We start from the raw sequence: 25,851 nt of genomic DNA, 5'->3' as shown, positions 1-25,851 counted from the left end.
TCCTTTAATTCAGGTAGGAGAAATGTGAAGCGGCTCAGTGTTATTATGTAGGTCTTTGTCAGGGAATAAGAGTAGGGTTTAAAAATACCACAGCAGTGAATCAGTGGCCTCACTATCTTCACAGGCAGGCATCGGTAGATATTGTGAACAAGACCTACAGTGATGTAAAAGCAGACAGATGTGTTCTTCCTGCATTTCATAATGTGCACCTTAAAGTGAGACTTGATGCTTTTCTTCACCATCAACACGTAGAGCCATCTGGCCTAAATAAACACTCATTTTTAATAGCCAATATCTGCAAATATCAAACATGGTAACAATAATATCTATATGGGTGCACACCTTAACATTTGAAATTTTAATGACCAGCTAACATCACACAATCCACCCATTAGTCTCATAATTAGGCTATAATACATCGCTACTATAAGGTTCTACATGACAAAGGTCTGTGACTAAGCATGCAGATGCATGTTTATACGGCGTTTTACTCCCATCAGCCCGGCTGAAGTCTCATCCCGAAGAGCCGATGAGGTTTTTAGGGGGGCCTCAATGTGTCTGCCTTCGAGCTAAAATAAAGCCAAGCGCACGGAACCTGAAGTTGATTTTATCGAAGCACGTACTCGCATAAAGACAGGTGCACCTGTCTGCAGTGTGCAGTCTTTTGTTTTTGACAGCAAATGAGCCACGGGTCGTCCAGTCGCGCGCATAACGTGGGGATTTTGCGATAGAACAAATGAAAATCGGCTCAAGCCGTCTTACCGTTGCCTTTTCAGTCATTGCTCCCCATCATTACGTTTTCGGCCCAGACCTCTGACGAGCCGTTTATTCCAATCAGGCTGTCTCACTCACTCTCTCACTCCCTCCCTGCCTGTCTGCCTCCCTGCCTCTTTCTCTCTCTCTCTCTCTCTCTCTCTCTCTCTCTCTCTCTCTCTCTCTCTCTTGCTCATCCCCATGTCATGTTTCTCCGCTGCAGCAGAACCAAGCCGCGCCTCCTCCGCAAGCGCCGTGACGTCCGCGAGTGACCCCGGCGGCACCTCCAAGGGGGCTCCGCCAGGTGTCGCTGTCTTTGAACAAAAAGATTAATAAACAAGTCAGTGCATTGAAATTTTTTTTGTTTTGTTTTGTCTTAAATTCGCACTTTTGGTCTTTCTATTGTAAAAAAAACAAAACAAAAAAACAAATCAACTATAAGCATTAATATTAATACTATTTTTAAAAAAACGCAAAATAATTAAAGATGGCCGCACATTTCATTCATGCATCTTATCTATAAAGTCCATTTTTTAAAATAAAAATACTATTTAGTATAATAAAAATGTATCTTGTTCCTGATATAGTTTTACATGCTCATGTTTATCTTTGTCTCAGCTCTTTAGACCCAACATTTTTTTATTGTGACAGCAAAACATTATTCATAGCAGTAACCAAAAAGGCTTCAATGACTGAAGAGATTTAAGCTTATGAAAAAAATCTGTTTCTACAAGTAAGGGACACAAATCCAGACTCACATGTGTTTCCGTTTGATCCTGAATATTTTGTCCTCAATTTCTGTCTTAGTGGTGAAGCATCATCAACATTTCCAACTCCTTTGTCTTTGTTACTAATTGTGTAAAAAAACTGTAAATACCACTTTGACTGAAATTTGCAGCCATCCACGTGGACTATCAAAAGGTCAGCATCATAATGTTGTGTAATGAAGAAACATACTTCATACTTCAGTTACTTCAATTCACACAACACATAGTTGGAAACTTTGCCACAAAAGGGCGTTTCAAAAGGACAATAAACACAAAAACACATCAAAACTGTTTTGAAAGAGGACAAAGTTGGTTATTATTTTCCCTTTCATTTTTTCTGTTTTTAATTTTTTCTCAGATACTCAAATCATCAAACAAAATAAAACAAACAAAAAAATCGCTCTTATTGTTGAATCAGGAAATCTGATCTCAGTTTTGCAGTACCTTTGATGTTATTCTGGTTTATTTTGTGACTCCTGGTTGAGTTACTGGGCAATTCTGGTAGGGTGACCACCCCTGTGAAGGTATATTCCCAATATAATCACATTTGTGGACAGCAGGCATCACTGTGCTTCATTCCCAAAGCCTTAGAAATGGCTCTATAACTCGTTTCAGAATGACACACATTATATAGATTAATTACACACGGATTGAGGTTGGCAAGCTTTTATTTTAGCTAATTTTGATGTTTTTCATTTTATAGCTAATGCAAAAACAACATTTTCTAAAAGATTAAAATATAATACCAGACCAAATAAATAAAGGAATGTGGGCTGAATGAAAGTATTCTTACTACCTGCTGAAATGCTGTTATTTTCAAACAGTCTGATTAAAATGCCTCATCATTCAATTTATTGAATCTCTAAACACTTCACTTAACTGACTAAAGCTATTCAAAAACACCTTCAGGTTATTTCAGATAAACTCATTTATTTTTTTGATTCTACCTTATGCTCTCGAGACAGTCCAAAATGAGTACGAAGAAGGTATGACAAATAGTTTGTAAAAGGTGAATTATCTTAATCTGTTGTGTGCCTACAGGTAAAAATCTCATCAGAATGTAACCTTGTCCTTTTCCCATAGTAAGAATATTTCACATCACTCTGAGTCCTTGACTTCTGTATACGAAAAGAAAGATATCCTTATCTTTGGAACACTCTTCCTCTGTGAGAAAGTAAACAAATTCTCTTCAGAAAATGGTGGAATCAGTTTTTCCTAGCGGTTAACAAATATAGATGTAGCAAAACGTTTAAACCGTGTGTACTTTGAGAGACGAGTCAGTGAATCGGTGTGAGAGACGCCAGCTAACAACTGCGTCTACAACAAGTTGGATCCATTTATTTAAAACTCAGTTCTGATTATTTTTTGTTCACTCGAATGTTTTGAATCTTTCAGCAAGATAGATTTTCTGGGATGCTGACATTTCTAAATTTCAAGACTGGAACAGCGTTCCAGCATCAGAGTAAATCACCGGGGCAGACACCACCAGTGTGAGTCACTGTTGACGACCTTTTTTCTTCAAACAAGGACAAGCGACCTAGAGCAGAAGCCTGAGCTGGTTTTGAGAAAGTAAACAACATTTGACCCAAAATGGAGGTACTCCCATGACGTGTCATTTAATAATGTTTTCTGGTTAAGCTCCACACCTTCCTATGTTGAAACCCCTTTCATAAATTCTTCCAAACTGTCCCCCAGACCAATAAGATGACAGTTAAACTTGCACATGCAAATTACTCTTTTTTGTTGCATAAATTAAGTTCTTGCTTATTTTACTGTTCCAGAAAAAAAAGTGAGAAATAAGATTGAATCCTTATCAGCAAACCTGAACATTTATTCTTGAACTCCTTAAGATAGATTTCATCTTTGTATCTGATTACCTATTAATTATTACTTTAGTTTGGTTGCTCAGTTAAAAAGTTGATTCTCCTAGTTACTAGATGCAAAATAGCCTTTCAATATACAACTGAAAGACTGAATATCCAGTCTTTCAGCTGTATATTGGAAAGTATTTCAAAATATCTTTCAATATTCTAAATATTTGCAGAAGAAGATATTAGTACATTCATCTAGTTTGTTTGGATACAATTTAGACTCCCATACAAAGGTAATTTCCTCTTCAGATCTATGATGAATTTGAGACTGCTAATATTTTTTTATGAAATAAGACTGATCTAAGTTTTAAAACTGCTGCTTCCAGTAAATTTAATATTCAGAAATATATCAAACCTATCCACGTCACAACAGTTTATTAACGAGGTCTTTTAGCCTACTTTGTGTCTGTAAGGGCTGGTAAGGCAGGTGTAGCTGTGGTTAATCACAGTCAATGCCTTATTTACAAGTGGGGGAATTGTGTGTGTGTGTGTGTGTGTGTGTGTGTGTGTGTGTGTGTGTGTGTGTGTGTGTGTGTGTGTGTGTGTGTGTGTGTGTGTGTGTGTGTGTGTGTGTGTGTGTGTGTGGTGTTTGGAGGAGGGGTAGGATGATAGACTACTTTTTCACAGGGAAAGATTGTTTTGAATAGCTTTTCCTCCTCAACTGAAATACTTAAATGAACTAACTGCTTGCAAACTGATTGCTGTATTAACTCAGATGATATTTTTATGATGTAAAATATGACATTATTGACGTCACATTAAGTGCATGTTACTGAAACTCTGCAATTTAAGACTCGTGTTTCTAAAACAAGTGCTTTGCTCTAAAATTGACGTTCTCTCGGGATCATTTATGAAATGCTCACTACGGTCACTTCTCATTCTCCTGATGCGTCACTTATCAACTGGTCCAGCAAGTTATTTCTGTGTAGCCGCACACACACACGCACGCACGCACACACACACACACACACACGCACGCACGCACGCACACACGCACGCACACACCCATCAGACAGCCAGCGCACCTGCAGCGCGGACATTGCGTCTCTCTCAGACCTCCCTCTTCGCCGCTTTCCCCCACTTTCACTCGTAGTACTCGAGCACAGCCATGAGCTCCATCTCCGCGCTCATCTTCCTCTTCCTCTTCTTCTTTTTGTGCGTTGGATTTATTGGATGTAAACCCTCGTCGTCTTGTCCGAGCGGCCAGTTTCTGCTTAAAAACCAGTGCGTCCTGTGTCATCCCACCTGCTCCGAGTGCGACGGACACGAGCTGTTTGACTGCACTACCTGTGGAGTTTGTGAGTGAGCGATTTTTTCTTAAATTACCCGAACGTAAAGCGTTAAATTGATAGCTTTGTCAAATGAAAGATGAGGGTTAAACTTGTTAAGTTCCCCCAGAGCCACTTTTCTATGGGTCACCTTTACCCTATATAAAGATCTCATTATTTAAACTCGCAATATATCAAGAAATGTAGACTTTCCAATGCATTTTCCTCTAGTTTTTGTTCATTGTTGTGTCTTTTGTCCTCTAAATGCCACCCAAGTTCAACAATCCTAGTTCTTTTTCTTTCTTTCTTTTTTTTTTCAAAGGGGCACTATTTAATAGTTAACAAAGCTGAGTGCTTTAAAGTCCTTTGTGTTGGAGAAGGAACATGGTCTATCCTTCCCTCTTGTTAAACATTCAAAGAAAAACCATAAAAGTTGCTGATGTTTCTACCCGAGGGGCAAAAAAAATGTAGGTGCAATCATTTCACTGTCTACTTTTCAGAGTGTAATTTGATCATCTCATAATGGAACCTTTGTTAATTAAAGGGGGAAATATACACTGTTGTGGCTGTCTATTAAAAACATGTCTTTAATGAGGAAAACAGTGAGGATGAAAAAAAAAAAACAATTATGGCTGACACAGGTGCTGCCACAGGCCCAATGTAGTGTGAAAAAGTTAGCATTAAACACATCAGGACCTCTCTTGATAAATATATTTCTGAAGAAGCTACAGATGTGAAATTCAGTCCAGATGTCAGTCACACGACCCACAAGTAATTTTCACAGGAAATAACTACTGAACAAAAATGTAAATTGAAATTATTCAGTGCTTCACGAGAAAACCATTTTTTTTTTGATACCTCCTGCCTTAGCCGAGTAGTCTGTCGGATGCATTGTGCAGGCGCGATTTTCATCAGCTCCTGCTCAGAAACTGTTAAAATCTATAAGGACGGCCTTTTCCATGCACATCGACGTTCAGTTCTTCCCATAGAATTTTATGTTCAGAGGCTGAAGGGGTCAATGATTGGAGTGTTATTTTCTTTTCAGTTTTATTGGCTCTGTGTTTGGAATCATTGGCTTGTTAAAGAAATCCTATCAAGACAATAAACTGTTCCATCCCTTTATTAAATTACTTAAGTCTACCAGTACTACGTAGATAAATAGCTCCAAGCTATGATGGTCCCGCCTCCAGATTTCTCTGCTTGTACGGGGGTTTAAGGGTGATGTGGGGTGCCATTGTTCCTGGTTGACATCTAATGACATACTTTGGCTCAGATTCTGCCAGCATTTCACTGTTTATCCAAGTTGTCTGCAGCAAATTTCAAACAGGCTTTAAGGGACCTTTTCTTTGCTCAATGGCCGGGGCAGTTGAAGGCATTACTTATTGCTTTCATGATCAAACAGTGCCAGCTAATTTCAGATCTTCCTGAAGCTCTTTGCATTGCCTTTGGGTGTTGGTTGATTCTGCAGTCTAACATCTTCTAAAAAAACACACTTGGTCATGAGTGGTTTAAAAGGAAACCATTTATTTCCACTTCATTGATTAGGTTCTCTTCTCAATAGAGCATCCATACATTTGGGAACACAACATGTTTATAACAATACATCTACTATGTTTTGCAACAATGAGGTTGAGAAGGACTAAAAAGAGCTCTTTGGTTTTACCCATCATGCCATGCACTTGTGACGTAAAGAGGAGACTTCTCATAGTCGGTCATGATTAAAGCAGCTAATGTAAATTTGCACTGATAAGAAGTTGGGTTTACTGTCAGATCTTAGCTTTTTATTGGTGTTCCATTTCTTTTCATCACATGTTCAATACTTATTCCTTTTACCTGTCCATTCTACAACACAAAACTTGATTTATTGGACATTTTTTGTTTTGGTTCCGATCTCTGTGTATACTATTTGGAGTGCTGCCATCTGTTGCAAATTTTATGTCAATAGGACCGTAAAAAATATATTGACTGAAGTAAAATTATTAGTGTGTAAAAATACTTATTTTCCCCACTGTAACAATAACAAGCCTCCGGACGAGGTTCTGAGCCTGATTATTCTCATTTGAAGCATCACCAATCAGTCTCTCTGCAGCGATCTGTTAGATGTGGTCAATACGTTTGCGATGCAGTCATTGCCTGCCGCTGTTATCCCATTTTATTACTCATCTGATTGATTCCCTGAACGTCCTGGTTCTTAATCATTCGAACTGATTCGCTTGGTGAGCCTTTCCATCTGTTTCGGTGACAAATACTGAACATCTCTGCAGCAGCTGTACTGTGTCGTCTTTCTTTCATACCTTGAATTGCATTTATGCCCTCATTTATCGTCAGAAACATGATGATTTATGCATATTTGATAGCAATAATAACACAATATCGGCTTCAAGGCTGTAGGCTGAGCGTCTTCCTCTTCATCCACAGATGAAGACGGACAGGAGCGTTTCCTGCACCAAGGTCGCTGTCGGACGCACTGCCCCAGGGGATTTTACCCTGACAGGGGTCACTATGTCTGCCTGCCCTGCATAGCCAATTGTGAACTCTGCACAGATGGCAATTTGTGCGCCAAATGCCGGGAACACTACAAACTTCAGAATGGGGTCTGCCAACCAGCGCTGTGTGGCACAGGTAAAAAGGTGAAGCGGAGTCAGTGTGCCTTGATAGAAAGACCTTTATTGTTGCTGGTTTTGTGTGTTTCAGGACAGATGCTGGACCCCGATACAGGAGAGTGCATCAAATGTGCAATGGCCTGCAAAACGTGTTCTACAGGTAAACAGACTTTTATTGTTTGAGCCCAATTCTCTTACCCCTCATTTAAAAAGCATTCTTGCACAAGGGGTGATGATTTTGGTGGAAAGTGCCATTTGCCTCTTCTCCTGAATTCTAATTAATCCCCTTTTCTCCTTTGTACTGAGAAGACCCTGAGATTTGCAGCAGCTGCGTTCAAGGTTACTTTCTGTGAGTCTTTTATCTTCCTTCATCGTTTTCATTCAATAAGTAGAATTTTCATCGCTCGCATGTTTGCTGTTAAAAAAGCCAGACATAGGGGGTGTGATTATAACCTGTAACAGAAATGCTGCACCAGTTTATACCCAGAGTTTTTCTTTTAATCATGAAGAAAGAACTATTGCAGTTCTCAAACTCTTTTGTCTTGTGCACTGTGTCTTGTAAAAGTAATCACCTTCCTTGATCTTTAAAAAAAGAATTATGTGACAACTGCAGACGTTAATGCATGTAGAATGCAAAAATGTTTAGACTACAAAAGGCTGTCACACAAAATCCTAATATAATTCATTAAATTTGTTGAATTGAGTGGAGCATGAATATTTTTGCAATGCACTGTGTTTTGCTCTAAGGTGTTTAACTTAGGGCTGCATGCTGGTTGCTTTGGAACAAAAATGTCCTGGATTTGAATCCTTGTCTGAGGTATTTGCATGGTGTCCACATACATAGGTTCTCTGTCAGTACTCTTCCTCCAACTGTCAAAAACTATGCATGGCAACTTAATTGCTCTCACTGAATTCCTCCTAGGAGGGAGTGAGTGTGTGCATCTGTGATTGTTTGTCCTGTGTGTCTCCGTGTTGCTTTGTGTTGGACTAGTGACATGTCTAGAGCTCACCCCAATAGTGACCACTGAAGACAGGCAGGATCACCAGGGGGCAGTCAGTGGGTGAGAGGCTGGGGACATTCTGGGCAGGTGGCCAGTCTTTCTCAGTGCAACCAGCGCTGGAAAACAATCATGCATGCACACAAATACATCTAGCGGTAGCTTACAGTGGACAGTTGTCCTAATTAGTGTGTTTTTCCACAATTGAAAGAAGCTGAAGTAACCAGAGAGAACCTATGCATGCATGAGGAGAATGTGCAAACTCGTAAACTCCACTGAGCAGCTAACTGAGCAGACTGGATTCAAACCCAGCAACTTCTTCTTACCCTTAAATCTTACTGTTTTTGTTAAAAAAAAAATTAATAAAAAAATCTTATCCTTTGTAAATGGTAACATTCCATACCATTTTACAAACACTTCAGTTGAGTTGCCTTCTTTGTATCACAGGAACATTTTGCCTGGATTTCAGTTTACAGCAACTTATCACTTAGACCCAATGAGAAAAACTGGTTTAAGAGCTTGAACAGAACGCCAATTGTGTCCTTCTCCCTCGAGTTTAGGCCTCCTGGTATGATGTGAGTCAGGTTACCTTCCATTTTCAGTCACAAGCTGTTACCTGAAACTCAGTTTGAGCTTAGAAGAGACCTAACAGACCATGTTATGAAGAAGAGGAGTAGAACACAGAGAAACAAATGCATGAATACCAGACTTTACCAACTTCCTCTGTGAATGACGGGAGATTATGTCTTAAGCGAAACTCTCCACTTACCTCCTTTCAGAGGTTCGCAGGGATACTCAGTCTTCTTCAGTGCATGTAGCTGAGTCAGACTAATGACTTTAAAAAATGTAAAATGACAGACCGTCTCAGCAATTCCTGTAGCCACAGTTATTATTGCATCTACCACGAGTAGCACAAACCAATAAAAAAACCCAATAAACTATGAGTCAATCATAAAGTGAAAGAGCCACCTCTCTGGGATAGACTGTAACAGTTCCCGGTGCTTTAAGAGCTGGCGATATTTGAGTTTCTGCAGCAAAGTAAAAATGTTAAAGGTTTTGAAGATGGACAATTTTGGTGTAACTATGAATCCCTGGGGCCTGTGTCACTGTTGAATAAAACACTTGCTGTTGGACAAAATCTCAGCGTGATGGATGCTTGGTATTTGTTGGCATTTATCTTTCTCCCTAAGGCGCCAACAAAGTGCAGCTAAACTGGAGAGTTGCTGTGCTCCTTTCGGAATATAGCTTAAACCACTCATTTTGGGGAATTTTATTTAAAAAAATATGCACAGGCTAAAATCTAGTTTCGCCATTTAGCAACAAAATCATGTGGTAAAAGACCTAAATGAAAGTTGCAAGGGATTGCTAATGTGCTCTCCTGGAATGCATAGGCTAATATTTGCAGAGAGGGTTTCTTAAACATCCCACAGATTCTCAAGCAGAGCATCATCTCCTAGCTTTGAGACAGACCATTGGTCTCCATCTGCAGCTATTGTGAGTGAACTGATGGATGTGGTGTGGCGTCTCCAGCTGTTCTTCCTCAAACAGCTACCACATCTTATCACCGAACCCACAGCAACGCAGTTGGAAGTGCAGCTTGGACTGTCAGTGGTCATATTCTGTCGTGGAGGAACTTGTCAAAACAGGCAGCTAGAGGGGGTTCTATTACAAAAGCTGGGGAGTAATTATTCCCCAGCTCATATGTAGCTTTTTAGGCATGGGCTGCATATGAGTTAATTAGTTTTACTTAACATAGAAGAGCAACACTTATTCTGATCCTTCCACGTACTCAAAATAAATAAATAAATAAATATAAAAAGTATGATACTTTCTTGTCTTGTGTATTTTTATAGATGAACACACTGTAAACTTATAATTTTTCTGACATTTTGAATTGTATTACCTAACCCTATCTCAATAAAACAAATGGGTGTTGCTCCTTTAATTTGCGAAACAAGACTACCAATGTTTTTTTTGTGTCTGGAAATAATTTCCAAGCCATCACATTTGTAATTTTTTGTAAGCAAGGCCAAAGTGTAACAGCTTTTGTTCTGCCAGAGCCAGACTTGTGACAGATGGGGGAGGGGTGTTCTGACTTACTCTCTACTTCATAGCCGAAGAAAACATAAGGCACTCCCCTAAGTTCAATGACATCCCAGCAAAAGGACTTCAGACTATTGGATCGACTTGATTTACATTTTTAAACCAGCCCATGCTTAGCAGTAGCCAGTTTTAAATTATTTGCAAATATTTCTAAGTTTCATTTAAATTTGCTTAAAAATTGCAAATTTACGTTGTAATTTTTAAGCTTAAAATTGCAACGTAATAAACAAGAGATTAAAGCTCTGAGAGAACAGAATGAGAAACCATTTTTACTTTCTGTTAAAGAAAAAAAATGCTCCTCTTTCTAAGCTGTCATACTATTGTTTGAGTGAATAAAGCTTTTGAAGGAGCAGAGCATTGAAGTCAACAATGCAGCTGCAGGTGTGCCATGAACTGACACAGGGCATGTTCAGGTCCCTGGTTTCCAATTCATCTAGTCTCAAATTTGAGTGTGCAGTATCCGCTTGCAACAGCAGTCACCTTCAACACTTTGAAAACAGCAGCTGTTTTCCATGGCCTGCTTTTTTTCCTGCACTTTCACCAATGCAAAAAAAAAAAAAAAAAAAAGAGGAAGAAGAAACTTCATCTTGTTTAAAAAGCATGGCAGCTAAAAGTCAAACGGTCATTAACCAATTACGAATACCTGCAGCGAGACAATTAATTTTCGAATTATTATGGATTTTTAATCTATTGGATGCAAATGAATATTGAGAATGGCATTTGGGTGGTATTTGAGTGAACTATTCCTTACAGTTTCAGACAGAAATGCCGCAGACACTGCCCTCAGAGCAGCTACGAGGACCACGTGGGTGGAGTCTGTCTGTCCTGTCCAGCGCCATGTGAGGACTGCAGCACCAACACCCGCTGTCTCGCCTGCCAGCCGGGTTACTTCCTGAACGGTACAACTGCAAACACACACACACACACACACACATATATATATATATATATATATATATATATATATATATATATGTATTTCCTTCACTCCTTTATTTGGAAAAAGAATGAAAGTGAAGTGCAAGTGACAGATCCTGACAGTTCTTAATATTGAAAAAAAGCTTGGTTTAGTTTGTGTCTCTGAGCATTTATCTTTATTATAAACAAATAATGGCACTCCTGAGTCTTCATTTGGTTTGCAAATCAGGTGAGTGTCAGCAAATCTGGGGGAAAAAAGATATGCAAATGTATGGTTTATGCAAAGAATGAATTAGCATTGCGCTGTTCTCTATCAGCAATAAGCTTCGAGACTGATTGCAGAAAGAACGAGGAGAAAAAAAAGGTTTAATATTAATAAAGATGAGCAAGTGTTCTGTCATTTTGTTCAGTTGTCCAACTGGGTGTCCTTTGGAATATATAATTTGTAATATATAATTTTGTTATGTGTAACCACAAGGTTCAGCCTTAAGATGGCTGTTGTGGTTGTATGTCTGGTGAAATTTGGAGAAAAAGCAACTCTGAAGAAGCAAATAAGAAAATTAAATTGTTGCAAATTTCTTTTTTTTTAAGAGGAACTACAATACTGTGAAAAACTAGTGACACTCTTACAGATTTCTTTTTTGCTTAGTATCACAGCTAAATGTTTTAGATCAGTGAGAACCACAGCTCCCTCAGGGACCACCAGAGGGAACCAGAGGGGCCTCAGAAAGCTGGAGCAAAGATGAGGGAAAAAAAGAAAAGGAATCTTATGATATTTTAAATCATACATTTTAATCTGTTATTAAACCATAATATGTTATCTGTTTTTTAAATCATTATTAAATAAATAATTTATTGAAATGTTTTTTTTTTTGTCATGCTCATCTGTCTGGTTGGATGCCAGTCAAATTTATCCACAAGATAGCATAGCAAGCACATACTGAAAAAATGTTTCTGACAAGAAAAAAACTGAAGGAACAGCCCTGCTGGGAAGGACACTGCTGTTTTTATTGTTTAGGTTGATTTAGACATTTTTTATTTCTTAATAATTCAAAACTACTTTCATTACTTACTGTGTTTGTTTTTGTCTGAAAAAAACAAAACAGAAATTGCTTAGTGACGTCTAAATAAGGGAGAAAAAAGTCACAAACAGAAAAACTCCAAAGGTAGCAAATACTTGCTCAAATTTGTACATGACTGACTTTATTTATATTTAAGCAGTTGAGTTTCAAAGTATTCATATATCGTATCATAGGTACTATTTATCTTTAGTTAGCTTAGGAACTTTATTATTGCAATAAAGTCACTTTATTCTTTGCTGTTTCAGGAGAGGAGTGCATAAAACAGTGTCCATCGCAGACCTTCAGTGACTCCAGTGGGTGGCGCTGTCAGCTTTGCCACAGCTCGTGCCAGACCTGTCATGGGCCTCATTCCACAGACTGTGACCTCTGTCTGAGTGGGAATCAGCCTCTGCACGGACAGTGTCCCCAGGTTAACTGCCCACTTGGCCAGTATTTTGATGGTAAGTAGAAAAAACTTAATTTAATTTGGCTAATGATGAAAGTAAGCTGACTTGCTGAAGGAAAAAAAAAAAAAAGGCTTGAGTCCAGATTTGATGATGAGGTTTGTTAAGTAGCATTAGAAGGATGCAGTAATCAAGGAGCTTCACCATCACATTCTGCTCATTGCTGCTAAAAATAAATCAGGACCATCCGTGTTGTAAATCAGAAGAGTTTGTGAAACAAAGAGAGAACACAAGGTCAACAGTTTATCAGTTTTAGCTCTGACCTTGTACCAACCAGTGTGTCCTATTGGTACGTTTCTTTATGTTGACGATTGCAAAAGAGTTTCATTAATCATCAATAAATAGCCTTTGACATAACTAATAACAAATATCGAACACAGCCAAATCTTGACTTTCAAAGGAAATCGGCGTGTGTAGAACATGATTAATTAAATTACTGACCGGTGCATGCGCTTAATTTCTAATTGAAATGTCTTTTCATGTACCGTTTGTACTCCTTTCTATTTTCATTTAATGTGTTGGTAAACAATTCCTAATCTTTAGCCATTTTAAATTAAGAGGTACAAATGTCCAGCTGGAGTGTTCAGTATTTTGACATATTCTACCAGCATTCTATTTTCTGAATAAAGTCAGAGAAGTGTCCCCGCCTAGGCCTCTGGCTGGAAGATACGGCACAGCTGATGGAAGAGGGCCCACGTTGGGCTGGGCAACACACAGGATATCTAAAGGTCTGCTCGTGTTTCACTGACATCTCAGATACATCCAGTCAGATTGGATGAAGAATGTCTGTGAATAACAATTTTCACGTCTTGCCACAAACTTCGAAGTGGTTTCCTGGAAGGTGAACACTGCTGTAGTTTCAAGTGTTATGCAGCCTTCCCAGATTTTCCTCTCTCGGCTAGGAAACGAGGGAAAGCCAAAACACAAGATAACCCTTCAGGCCAACAATAAAAATACAAGTGTCTATTGCGTTCGTAAACATCAATATATTATACATGTTACAGCCAGAACATTGCATCAGTTTAGAAATGTATTGCACAGTTCTTTTAGCTAACTGTCTAAATTATTGCGCACTCATTGTAACCTGCATTTGTCATTTGTTGGATGGGAACCAACACCGTAAATGACATTTTAATCTACAGTGGATCTTTATTCTTGTCTATATTGAATAACAGCAAGTGTTTGACATTTTAGAACTGGGTAACTTTATATGCTGGCGATCTGTACGGGATTCTCAGTAATAAAGTGAGGCAGAGCGAGCAAAGTAACAGAACAGCCTGTTAGCACATCAGCACAAAACCGAACGTAGATCACAAAGATAACATCTTATATTCTTGATTGATTTGTGAGTAAAAACAAATTTCTTTGTCCTTCGGTTGGCATTAAAGTTCATACTGAGATTAAACTCCATAAAGGTAAACTCTGTTTCCAAATTAGAGGACTTCTGCAGCCACTTCATCATCGAAATGGTAGCCAGTCTTTTCCGATTTTTATTTCTTACAATTTACTGCACAATTGCATGCTACTTTTATGTTTGTCCATCATATAAAATATCAGAAACAAAAACGCATCGAAGCTTGTGGTTAAAATGTAGCTAAATATGAAAACTTTGAGAAGAATTTGTAATTTAACAAGAAGCTCTAAATGTGCTGCTGCTTAAAATGTTGTTCGATTCAAATGTTAGCACAGACAGTTTAGTCTTTGTTCAGTCAGTTCAGATGACTCTGCCTCTCATGGTTTTGCAGCCCTTTTACTGCCAGCAGGACATCATGTGCCTTTTCATCAGGAATGGGTTCTGTGCGCATTATAAAAGCCTGATTAGTCCCGAGCTACAGTGATAATTGCTTTTCTGCAAAGGTTCTTGTGAAACTCCGCTGGCTACCTGTCAGGCCGAGGCCCTTCATCACCAATTAGACACCTCCGGAAAGTCTGCTCCAGATCTTTCCACTGTGCTTTTATTACTCTGAATCCTGTGGAAATTTTTCTCCTGTCTTTCCCAAAATCTTTGCTTTCAATACAAATGGAAGACTTTTCAAAAGGTCTCCAAACGGTGTGTGCCATCATAAATATGTTCATTGACTCTGTCTGGGTGAAACTGCACTCCAATTAAGTTGTAAAACCATCTCCTGTCTGTTTTGTAAGCAAAATACGGAATTTGACTTAACTTTAACTAATGGACCTTACCAAGCTCCGCCCAGAAACGCCCCTCGAGAGTCCCACATGACTTCATGTCTCACATTAACATCTTAGCTCCAATGTCTAAACATGGCAGTTTTCCGTTCTTTGCAGAGTATTTCTGAGTCGATTAGTTTAGCATTTCTGCCGGATTTTCACAAAATATCAGCCATGACAATGGACAAGGGAACCAACAAGTTCATGTCATCTTTTTTGGGCGACATCAAGGTGTTTGAGCCACGCAATGCCTCCAACATTGTGCGCGTCACAGCTAAATGCTACCGGTCATGAGGAAAACAGCAGATCCTCACACCCTCAGCATAAATATAGCTGTGGACAAGATCACTGATGCCTATTGTTCTTGCAAGGCTGGGTAAGTCGGGCATTCATGGTTTTGAGGGTTTGAATGTGCCTAGGACTTATACACGGTACTCGGTGCTAGCGTGGCTAACACAATTACAGTTTAGTAAAAGCTAGCATGGCTATCACGATTACAGTTTAGTAAAAAGCCTTTTCAGGTGAAATAAAATCTTTAATGTATGTCAGATACGGTACACATTGCATATTGATCTGTTCAGCTAACGTAAGACTGTGTAACAGACAGGCTTCAGGATGTAGAAGTTGTATCGGTACTGTCATTATGCTGTACTTGGCTAAAAGGTTTTCATAATGGATGTGTTAATTATTGACTTTATTTTTTTCATTCACTAAGCACAAAGAAAGCAAAGCAATAATACTTGCACCAGCACACACTCCTTTGTTCTTATTGATCCTACGACGGTTGAGCTGCAAATGCGGTCGTGCACAAGCTTTGATCCAAGCAAGGCTTTCCGTTTCAGATTTTGGAAATTTGAATTTTAGTTCCACAAACACGATCAGGATACCTGACATCGCCTGTACAGATACCCCACTGACAGTGGAGAACCAATTCTTTTTGAGTCCCGACGCAAAAACTTTCTGTCGGTCTGGTAGTCCACACTGTATACTGCTCAAAAAAATAAAGGGAACACTTAAGTGTTCACTTAAGTGTTTAAGTGTTCCCTTTATTTTCTTGAGCAGTGTATATTAACATGAGTTTGTGAGACGGTAACCCACATGATAGCTGCGCTGTGACGTAAAATGGGCATTAACCAATGAAATGCGGCCCCTGTGGTAAGGTCCATTGTTGTTCAAGTATTATTGCATTTTTTCTCCTTATTTTATATCCTAGAAAATCTGTACGTCATAATATAATTTGATGCTTTTTTTTTATTGATATATTTATATATAAAATACAGAGAACAAGGGGGAAAATTAATGCACCATAACACACAAGTATATCTATGCAAATGCCATACAAATGTTACAAGTAAAATAACAAAATACAAACATACATAGAGAGAGAAACAAAAGCATGTAAGAGCCAGAGGTACCACTGTGAGATGTCATGTGTTTCAGGAAAAGGTTTCCTGCAATTATTCATAAATTTGATGCAATTCTTATTCTTCAGCAGATCATTTGTTGCAGGTTTCATGCACTTTGTCATCAGTTGTGCTCGGAAAACACCCTCCGTTTTAGCAGGCTTTGCTGCCCTCTACTGGTCGTAAAAACTCAAACGTTTGGCACTTTTTTTTTTCACAAGATGTTTAATTTTCAGGAAAATTTGGCGGCTGCCACTCGTGCGACCCATCCTGTAAGACCTGCTTCGGCCCACAGGCGCTGGATTGTTCCTCCTGTTTCCAAGGTGCGGATATTGACTGCAGGTTGGGACATGATTGGAATACTGCAAACGTGCACATTTTTACACTTCATGTTTACGTTTGTGTAATTTCTCAGGGTATTTCTTGGACCTGGAGAGTTCTTGTGTAGAACAGTGCCCGTCGGGCTCTTATGCGAACCCTGCCACCCGGCTGTGCGAAGACTGCTCACCAAACTGCGAGGACTGCGTGGACACCAGTGATAATTGCATCAGCTGCCCAAAAGGCAGCAACACATTCTTCCTGCACCAAGGCCGGTGTTGGTCAAATTGCCCAGAGTAAGCAGTACGGTGAATAGTACAGATGAGCTGTTGTTTCCTCTACATGTGCTGTCAAATGTCTACCTTTCTTTACATTCAGGGGTTTGTTTGAAACTCCGGACGGTTCATGTGAGGCCTGTGATAGCTCCTGCCTGACTTGCGATGAGAAAAAGTCTCAGTGTCTCTCCTGCCCTGATGGCCACTACTTGGAGAGCGGCACGTGCAGACTGAACTGTTCACTGCGGGCGTACCCAGCAGACGACGGCACCTGCAGACGCTGTCCTCCCCACTGTGATGTCTGCTCCGATGACAGAACCTGTTTCAGTGATTTATCCGATCTGCTCTAGGTTATTGCCAAAGCGTAAACTTGTGCAGTTCTGATTTTCACCTCGTCTCCGTCTCACAGAATGCACGTTCCTCTACTTGATGCTAAACGGTGTGTGCAAGGCCAGCTGTCCCATGGGTTATTACGAGGACATGGAAGAGGGCCTATGCACTCAGTGCCACCCTACCTGTGGCAGCTGTTCTGGACCGCTGTCGGACGACTGTGAGACCTGCTCAACCTTCAGTCCAAAGCTCTATAAAGGTTCATGTCTCAAAGACTGCCCTGAGGGTACCTACTATGAGACATCAGCTGTGGAGTGCCAGGGTGAGCTTCCAAACTCAGTTTCATGATCTAGTGTTAGTGGTTCAAACTAAAATGTGATTGAGAATCTAAAGCAAGACATGAAAATTGATTTTCTCTTTCAGTCTCCATCCCATCTGACTGACTAGAGCTAATTTGCAAAACAGAACGGGCAACATTTGGTGGAGACAAACTTGAAAAACTATCACTGCAGAGAAAGGTGGTTGATAAATTATCCAGGGGATAAAACAAATGCACTACTCAGTTTAAATTTGTACAAATTTAACTCTGAAATTTTTTTATTTTTTTCACTTTACACATCATGTATGACCTTTTAGAAAAGGTACTATATATGACAACGTTCCAATGTTATGTTGTATCATACATTACAAAATAAGAGGAGAAAGAAAAGACAGGATTACTCAGATGGACTTTTTCTATAACTTGTTTAAGCAAAAAAAAAAAACTTTTTATCCAGTCCATAATTCCTAGCATGTTCTTTTTGACTAAACATTTTTTTTCTCTAATCAAAACCTACATTTATTTGGAAGCTTGAAATACCAAAAGTAACTGTAATACCAATAAGAAATAGATTTGCTTGTAAAACTTTGTCTACCTGTCATTTAAGTGTGTGCAGCTTATAGAAGGTCATATAACAATAAGCTCTTACAGTTAAGCCACAAAGGTCTTCACTTCCTCTTTCTTATGTAAAAGCAGTGATGATATTTCACCAGTGCACACTAACTCGGTTGCGTATCTGCAGAGTGCCACCAGACGTGTATGAGCTGCAGTGGTCCAGACCCAAACCAGTGCACCCAGTGCGAGAGGGGACTGGTGCTGGATCCCGGCACCTTACTGTGTGGCGTCACAGGAGACGAGACGTGCCCGACGAGAACGTACCTCCACGACGACCAGTTCACTTGCATGAGCTGCCACAAGCACTGTTACTCCTGCCAGGGCCCCGGCAGTGATGAATGTCTGACCTGTGCTGTCCCCAGATACCTTCACAGTGAGTGTTTTCCACCAATGCTGAGATTCTCAAAGGAATAAGATATGTATGCAACACAAGTAACCAAGAAGTAACTGATTACTTCAAGTCAGTTGAGGTTATTACATGTAGATACACTGAGATAAACATTGTTGCAATAGTCCAGATGGTAATCTAATGGGTTTGTAATGGGTCTGATTAATTTTGAATTATGGTACTTGGGGTAATGGTGGTAACGGTGGTAGGAGTTCGCCCTGCAATCAGCAGGTTGCTGGTTTAAACCCCGCTCTGTTGTTGCATCCTTCTTCACCCACCTTGCCTTGCTGGTGGTCAGAGGGCCTGGTGGCGCCGGCTGGCATGACAGATCCTTCTCAGAGTTTGCATACTAACAATAATTTCATCCACAATGTGCAGCAGTATCAGTATCTCTCCATGTTTTAAACCAAGAATGAAGTCAAACTTGAGCAAGACTTGTAAATGACTCATTATACTACTCTTTACTAGGCAATAAAGGCACTGAAAAGAAACCATCTGGATGAAAATATTACATTTATACAATATTATTATCAAGTTTATTCAAGATAATTGTCACGTTTGCACAATGTATTACAACATTTGTGCTTTAAAGTTGTGTTACAATGTGACGGTCTTCAAAAATTTTTATTTCTTCCATGGCAGCAATACGCTTACTTAGAAACCAGATACAAATCTTCTGCTCCAACATTGCTGCCGTCCCTGGAGGATGTCCTTTATTTAATTTTCAGTTGAAGCCTTGTGGTTTAGTTCATGAACCAACCGACTAACTACACTTGTCAAATGAACAAGTTCTTTACACAGCAAATACTGAGAAATGGCATGCTTGCTATTTTTTAAGAATTTAGCTTGTTTACATTTGATAGGTCTACAATAGCTGCAAGAGTATGTTTAATTTTTTCACACTCAGGTTCTGCATTTGGCCTAATAACAACATGCTTTTATACTGAAAGTTTTCTTCTACTTAACTTTGAAAGATGACTTGGTTTTGTTGTTTTTTTTCCATACATGATTCCTCATTATAAATTCATAACCCTGAAAAAAAAAAAAAATCTAATTGCGTAAGACTGAAAATGAAGGATTTTGAATGCAGAAAGGTTATTCTAGGTCTGGGACAATCATGAGTAAGACTGCTGACTTGGCAGTTGTCAAGTACAGTGATTACTAAAGAAGCCCTGTGGTCACAGTGTGCTGTATCCCACAATATAAAAGAAAAATTGAGTGGAAGGACAAAGTGTGTAGACAGAAGATACACAAGCACCAGCCTTAAGAGGATTGTGCAGCAAAGTCCATTTGAGAGTTTGGGGGATATTCACGAGGTGTGGACTGGAGCTGGGGTTTGTGATTGTGATAACTTCTGTCAGACTGCTCCAGGGGCTGCTGTGGCTACTATTCTGTTTAAGATCCTTCTCAGAGTTTGCGTACTAACAATAATTTCATCCACAATGTGCAGCAGTATCAGTATCTCTCCATGTTTTAAACCAAGAATGAAGTCAAACTTGAGCAAGACTTGTAAATGACTCATTATACTACTCTTTACTAGGCAATAAAGGCACTGAAAAGAAACCATCTGGATGAAAATATTACATTTATACAATATTATTATCAAGTTTATTCAAGATAATTGTCACGTTTGCACAATGTATTACAACATTTGTGCTTTAAAGTTGTGTTACAATGTGACGGTCTTCAAAAATGTTTTTTTTCTTCCGTGACAGCAATACGCTTACGTAGAAACCAGATACAAATCTTCTGCTCCAACATTGCTGCCGTCTCTGGAGGATGTCCTTTATTTAATTTTCGGTTGAAGTCTTGTGGTTTAGTTCAGGAACATCTTTGTAAGCTTAAGCTGAGCTACCACGTTGTTTGTAGAGAGAAAAGGCTTCCTCCTCAAAACATTTGCAATTAATTGTGCCAAATCTTCCGAGTCTTCTGTGAGTTACTAAGTGACATTAAGCTAATTAATTCAGACTTTTAGCTATATATTTATTTGCAGTTTCTCTGAGTAGTTTACTTCACTGCAGGTGGGTCATCCTCTGCTGAAGAGATTAACTCAACTGTCCAAAGTGAATCAAACCACTTAAACTGTCAACTCTTTCAGCTAACCTCAAACCAACTCAGCCTACTTGTACACTTGTCAAATGAACCAGTTCTTTACACAGCAAATACTTAGAAATGGCATGCTTGCTATTTCTGAAGACTTTAGCTTCTGTTTACATTTTATAGGTCTACAATAGCTGCAACTGTATGTTTAATTTTTTCACACTCAGGTTCTGCAGGACAAAGTTTTCTTCTACTTAACTTTGAAAGATGACTTGGTTTTGTTATGTTTTTTTTTTTAACCATACACGATTCCTCATTATAAATTCAGAACCCTGAAAATAAAAATAAAAATCAAATTACGTAAGACTGAAAATGAAGGATTTTGAATGCAGAAAGGTTATTCTAGGTCTGGGACAATCATGAGTAGGACTGCTGACTTGGCAGTTGTCAAGTACAGTAATTACTAAAGAAGCCCTGTGGTCACAGTGTGCTGTATCCCACAATATAAATGAAAAATTGAGTGGAAGGACAAAGTGTGTAGACAGAAGATATACAAGCACCAGCCTTAAGAGGATTGTGCAGCAAAGTAGATTTGAGAGTTTGGGGGATATTCACGAGGTGTGGACTGGAGCTGGGTTTGTGATTGTTATAACCACTCAAGAGAAACATCTTACCTGGAGCAAGAAGAAAGAGGACTTGGGTGTTCCTCAGTGGAACAAAGAACCCTTTTCAGATTAAATTTCATTAGCATTGCATTTGGTCAGTGATGATTTGCGAAGCAGTCATCTGCTGGTGTTGGTCTGTCAGCATCACAGCTATCTGCCAGGAAACTTTTGAACACTTCAGATCTTCCTTTACAGAGATATCAATTAACTTCAGACTTTTACTGGCTGGTAGCCAGAATTATCAAAACTACTAGAAATAAATGCTGGAAATACACCACTCTGTGTGTAATTTAGCATGTAATATAATCATGTATTGGATTACATTACAAAAACAAATTTCTTTTGTGCTGATATTCTAATTTGTTGAGGTCTTAATGGATTCTTCCTGACTGCTAACCAAAGGAAACTCTGTGGAGACACGGCCCAAGAACATAATTTATGAAAGGAAAATGCCTTTCAATGAGTTTATCAGAAATGAATTTGGCTAGACCATCAGAATGAAGAAATGAGTTTGGGAGGAAATCAGGAGAGGGAAAGTTGATCTCAGATTAGTAGGAGGGCAGTGTTTTCACATTTGTACACCACTGTGCATCTACTGTACAGTTTTATTTTTATCGACGTTTTTTTTTTCTACATTTCTATCTTAGTCAAGGATAAGAACAATATATTTTTCAGTATTTTTAAAGGGTTGGAAAGACGAACAACTGATGCTGAATCCTGTTTTTAAATTACACAGTGAAGCTGAGAGCTGAGAACGGGTCAAGAGAACAGTAGCAGAGAACGTATGGAAATGATTCAAACACGTGAGCTGGTGTTCACCGTTCTTTGTTTTCTCCTCCAGACAGCAGCTGTGTGGATGAATGTCCTGCTGCTACGTACTCCACAAGGCAGGAAGCTGACGGACAGGAGCTGGGATTCTGTTTGCCCTGTGACCATGTTTGCTCCAGCTGCACTGGGGCGTCGCCTCGAGACTGCCTGGCCTGCTCTGTGGGATACCTGCGGCTCTTCCAGCTCTGCGTCCTCCACTGCCCCACCGGGTACAAAACTGAAGCTCGACCTGTTTGTTTTTTTAAATCTGCACTGACAGGCTATCATCCAAATACCGCAGCTTGTGTCTGATTTGGAAGTCAAGATTCTTAAAATGTAATTTTGTCTGAGTGGCTTGTACTTGTATAGCACTTTATCCAGTCTAGAGGACTAGAGAGCGCTTCACACGGATGGTGGTAAGCTACATGCTGGCATCCCTGGTGGACTCCTACATATTGAGCCAAATCGATACTAATCCATCTGATTCTCTGTTGCACATATCATCTGACACGTATCTAATTACATTTTGATGAATAGTGGGTTTTTTTGTTTTTTTTTAATTATTCATTTATCATATGTGTTTCTTCAGGTATTACAAACAGGGCTCTCGCTGCCAAAAATGTGACGGGTCCTGTGAGCTGTGCACAGGGCCGGGGCCGGAGTCCTGCCGGGCCTGTCTCCCTCCTCTCCTGGAGCTGCAAGGCACCAAGCTGTGCGTGGAACGCTGCCCGCACCGCTTCTATCAGGTCAATGACCTCTGCAAACAGTGCCATACCAGCTGTCAGACTTGCACAGGTACAGACATCTCCAGCTGTAGCATTTATTTGTTTTTTGTTTCCGTTCGAGTGAACAATAGGCCGTATTGTCGAATCGAGTTTGTCTTTATAATATGTCAATGTTTGCAAGTACATTTCCCCCATTTGCATAAGATTTTCAGATTAGTTATACGGTGTACACATGATTTCAGACTCCTCGCCTCAAGGCTGCCTGACGTGTGACTGGGGTAGCACTCTGAAGGACGGTGTCTGTTACCCACGCTGTGAAGAGGGGCAGTACTTTTCAGAAATGGTGAGCTCACCTTTACAATGGTCAGAAGTGCTCTGTAAGGCTGCTTAATATTACATTTCTTCCTGAACAGGAAAAGCTGTCTTGTTCAAATTTTGTTTGGTGGGAGAGGAAAAATTACAAGCATGAATCTGTAGGATTAAAAAAAAAAAAAAACATTACTGTAAAGTAAATCTACAGTTTCTTGCAAAAGTATTATCAGCTTACAACCACGGTCTTCATTTTATTTTATTGACATTTAATGTGATAAACCAAGACAAAGTAGTGAATAATTATGAAAGGAAATAACACATTGTTTTACTTTTTTTTTGTATGTAGTTAAATGTTAATATAAATACAGATATTCTGAAGATCAAGGAACAACAGAGTTTGGTTATGAAAAATAATCTTGAGTTCTGAAAATTACCAAAGAAGCAGCCGAGATCCGCAGCTGAAGCAGACTCTGCTGACAGCTTAACTTTTAGTCGTGCCTTCTATAAATCTGTTCTTAATGGAAAAATATGAAGCACTAAGTTATTATTGAAGAAAAGAAGTTATAAGGTGTGTAAGTTATACATGTCATGTGGATGAAGGTGCTCTTACGTGACGAGACCAACAAGTATTTCTGGCCTACATAGGAGATGCTTTGTGTGTCCGAAACGTAAACCATCCCCTGAGCTAAAATGTCGCGGTGGCAGCATCATGCAGTGGGGATGCTTCTCTTCTTCATGGCTTTTTGGGACAGGGAAGCTGGTCAGAGTTGATGAGATAGATGGCGCTCTAATGCACACGGCATTCCTGGAGGAAATTATTTAAGAAACTGTAAGCACTTATGACTGGGGAAAGACTTTCCTTTTCCAGCGGGATCAAAATCTAAAACATAAAAAGTTAAACTGGAAGAGTTTTGATCAAACCCCAAAAGGCTTTTGGCGTTATATGACAAAATATGGAAATGTTTAAGGAGAATGAAAGAAGTGACTAGTAGTTATTTGAGCCACTCTGCTCTCCTATCAGTGTGTTGCTCTGTGTATCATGTGCTGTGCAATGACGTGTGCTGCTGTTTGGTAGGAAACCTGTGAGCTTTGTGACGGCTCCTGCAGGCACTGCGTCGGCCCCAGACCTGACCAGTGTCTGACCTGTCACGCAGACTTCGCCCTCCACGCTGTAGAGAACCGTTGCTCCCGCTGCTGTCAGGCTGCAGGGAATCACACCAACTGCTGTGTTTGTGACACTCGCTCAGGTAAACATGCCAGCCACCCACCCAAAGCATTTCAGGATTGAAATGCTTTGGGTGATAACAGTATTAGTGTTATCTAATACTGTTAGTAGATAACACTAACAGTATTAGTGTTATCTTTTTTTTCTCTTCCCTAGCTCTTTGTGTGGAGGCTCCTCTGTCCAGGCCTGGAGATCACAAGGAGTTGGACGCAAATATGTCCTCGCGGGCTTTGAAGCACACCACAGCTGCTCTGCCCGTTGCCCTGCTGCTGGCAGCCGGTCTGGCCCTGGCGGTCTTCGCCTTGGTCAAGGCGCACGCCAGGAGAAGGCTTTGCTGGAGCCAAAGCTACGAGAGACTGAGTGGGAGCGGCAGCATTAACATGCCGCACGGCGTACCCGAGCCTGACAGCGGCGACGAGGTAGATGTGGTTTACACCAGCCGAGGCGGATCAGTTTATAGACGCTACAGCTTCATCCTTGAGCAGGACGCAGACCAAGATGGCATCGGAAAACAGTCTTAGATGCATCCATGCCAAGGCGTACGGTCGCTGACTGATTGTAACTGTAAAGTTTGGTTTTAAAGAGTAGTTTAGTTTATGTTTAGAAAGACATGGAGATGTAATTACAGATGTTTACATGTAATCATAGTGTTAATTTGAGGCTTTTGATGATTATTTGAACATGATTTTTGTTTAAAGTTGAAATAATTTTTAAAACAAGAGCTGCATGCACAAGTTTGAATTTGTGGTGGAATTTCTCTACTCCGCAGAGTATCAAACCTAATCTCTTACACTCCCACAAATATTTACATATACTGTCAAGATGCATGTTGTAGTCTGTGCCAGAAGCTTGGTAATGGTGTAAAAAGGGTTTTGTAAAAGTGGAACCTGCTGAGGCTCGCTTAAAGAAAATTTAGTGTGTGTAAAGCATGCAAATGTTTCTGCACTGTGTACATGAGGCAAAAATCCCAAATAAATCCAAACTTGTACATCCAATTTTTTATTTTTTTCAAAAATTACTAAAATTTTATGTTGTAGATTAATTCCACTCTGGAAAAGCAATTGTTTAAGTGCAACATTAAAATGAATTAAACATTTTGTCCTTGAAGATTGCATGTAGAAATCTCACCAGAACTGTAGCGATTCTATTCTTTTTCTTTGTTTTAGTTGTGAGATCCTACAAAGTGCCTGTATCTATATAATGCACACTGTTAGTAAGACATGTGAGCAGTGACTGAAAAACTACCTTCATATTTGTGTAAATGTATTTTTTTTTCTTTTTATAATTAACATTAAAAAAAGGAGTACCTGGGAAACTGAATGTTCCATAATAAATTTGCATGATTTAGCTACAAGTGTTCCGACACTCCTTGGACAACTACACAAAAGACACATTAACTTCTTTAGAAATTCTACATTCACCTAAGCAATGTGATAATATTTAATCATCGA

General features: G+C 39.5%; 2 protein-coding genes across 2 annotated transcripts in view; one reads left to right on the top strand and one right to left on the bottom strand.

Moving 5' to 3' along the window:
• The window catches only part of otud7a (OTU deubiquitinase 7A), a 45,548-nt gene extending 44,644 nt beyond the window's left edge, over positions 1-904 (bottom strand). The window contains exon 1 of the mRNA XM_008412259.3: positions 763-904. The gene's annotated coding sequence lies outside the window, so the exon portion shown is untranslated. The remainder of the gene's footprint in view (positions 1-762) is intronic.
• A 3,472-nt stretch (positions 905-4,376) lies between these two features.
• On the top strand, positions 4,377-25,754 carry LOC103466585 (uncharacterized). The gene is made up of 16 exons (XM_008412263.3): positions 4,377-4,689; positions 7,078-7,281; positions 7,354-7,422; positions 7,572-7,611; positions 11,117-11,262; positions 12,609-12,803; positions 16,618-16,704; positions 16,797-16,995; positions 17,078-17,301; positions 17,384-17,626; positions 18,366-18,611; positions 22,173-22,368; positions 22,728-22,933; positions 23,106-23,206; positions 24,251-24,422; positions 24,557-25,754. The coding sequence occupies exons 1-16, from the start codon at positions 4,500-4,502 to the stop codon at positions 24,919-24,921; spliced, it is 2,883 nt and encodes a 960-aa protein (XP_008410485.2). The 5' UTR covers positions 4,377-4,499; the 3' UTR covers positions 24,922-25,754.
• The last annotated feature ends 97 nt before the right edge of the window (positions 25,755-25,851 follow it).

Source organism: Poecilia reticulata, chromosome 6 (genome assembly GCF_904066995.2).
Source record: "Poecilia reticulata chromosome 6, P_reticulata-male-v2, whole genome shotgun sequence".
NCBI classification, from domain to species: Eukaryota; Metazoa; Chordata; class Actinopteri; order Cyprinodontiformes; family Poeciliidae; genus Poecilia; species Poecilia reticulata.
The sequence above is the reverse complement of the archived record's forward strand: the minus strand, read 5'-3'. Positions and strand labels throughout refer to the sequence as shown.

What these genes read in the sequence shown, in the direction of transcription:
- LOC103466585 (XM_008412263.3), top strand. Translation starts at nt 4,500, where the DNA reads ATGAGCTCCATCTCCGCGCTCATCTTCCTCTTCCTCTTCTTCTTTTTG. An exon ending in GTCCTCCACTGCCCCACCGG is followed by an intron (nt 22,369 to 22,727) that starts GTACAAAACTGA and finishes GTGTTTCTTCAG; the next exon opens with GTATTACAAACAGGGCTCTC. An exon ending in TGTTTGTGACACTCGCTCAG is followed by an intron (nt 24,423 to 24,556) that starts GTAAACATGCCA and finishes TCTCTTCCCTAG; the next exon opens with CTCTTTGTGTGGAGGCTCCT.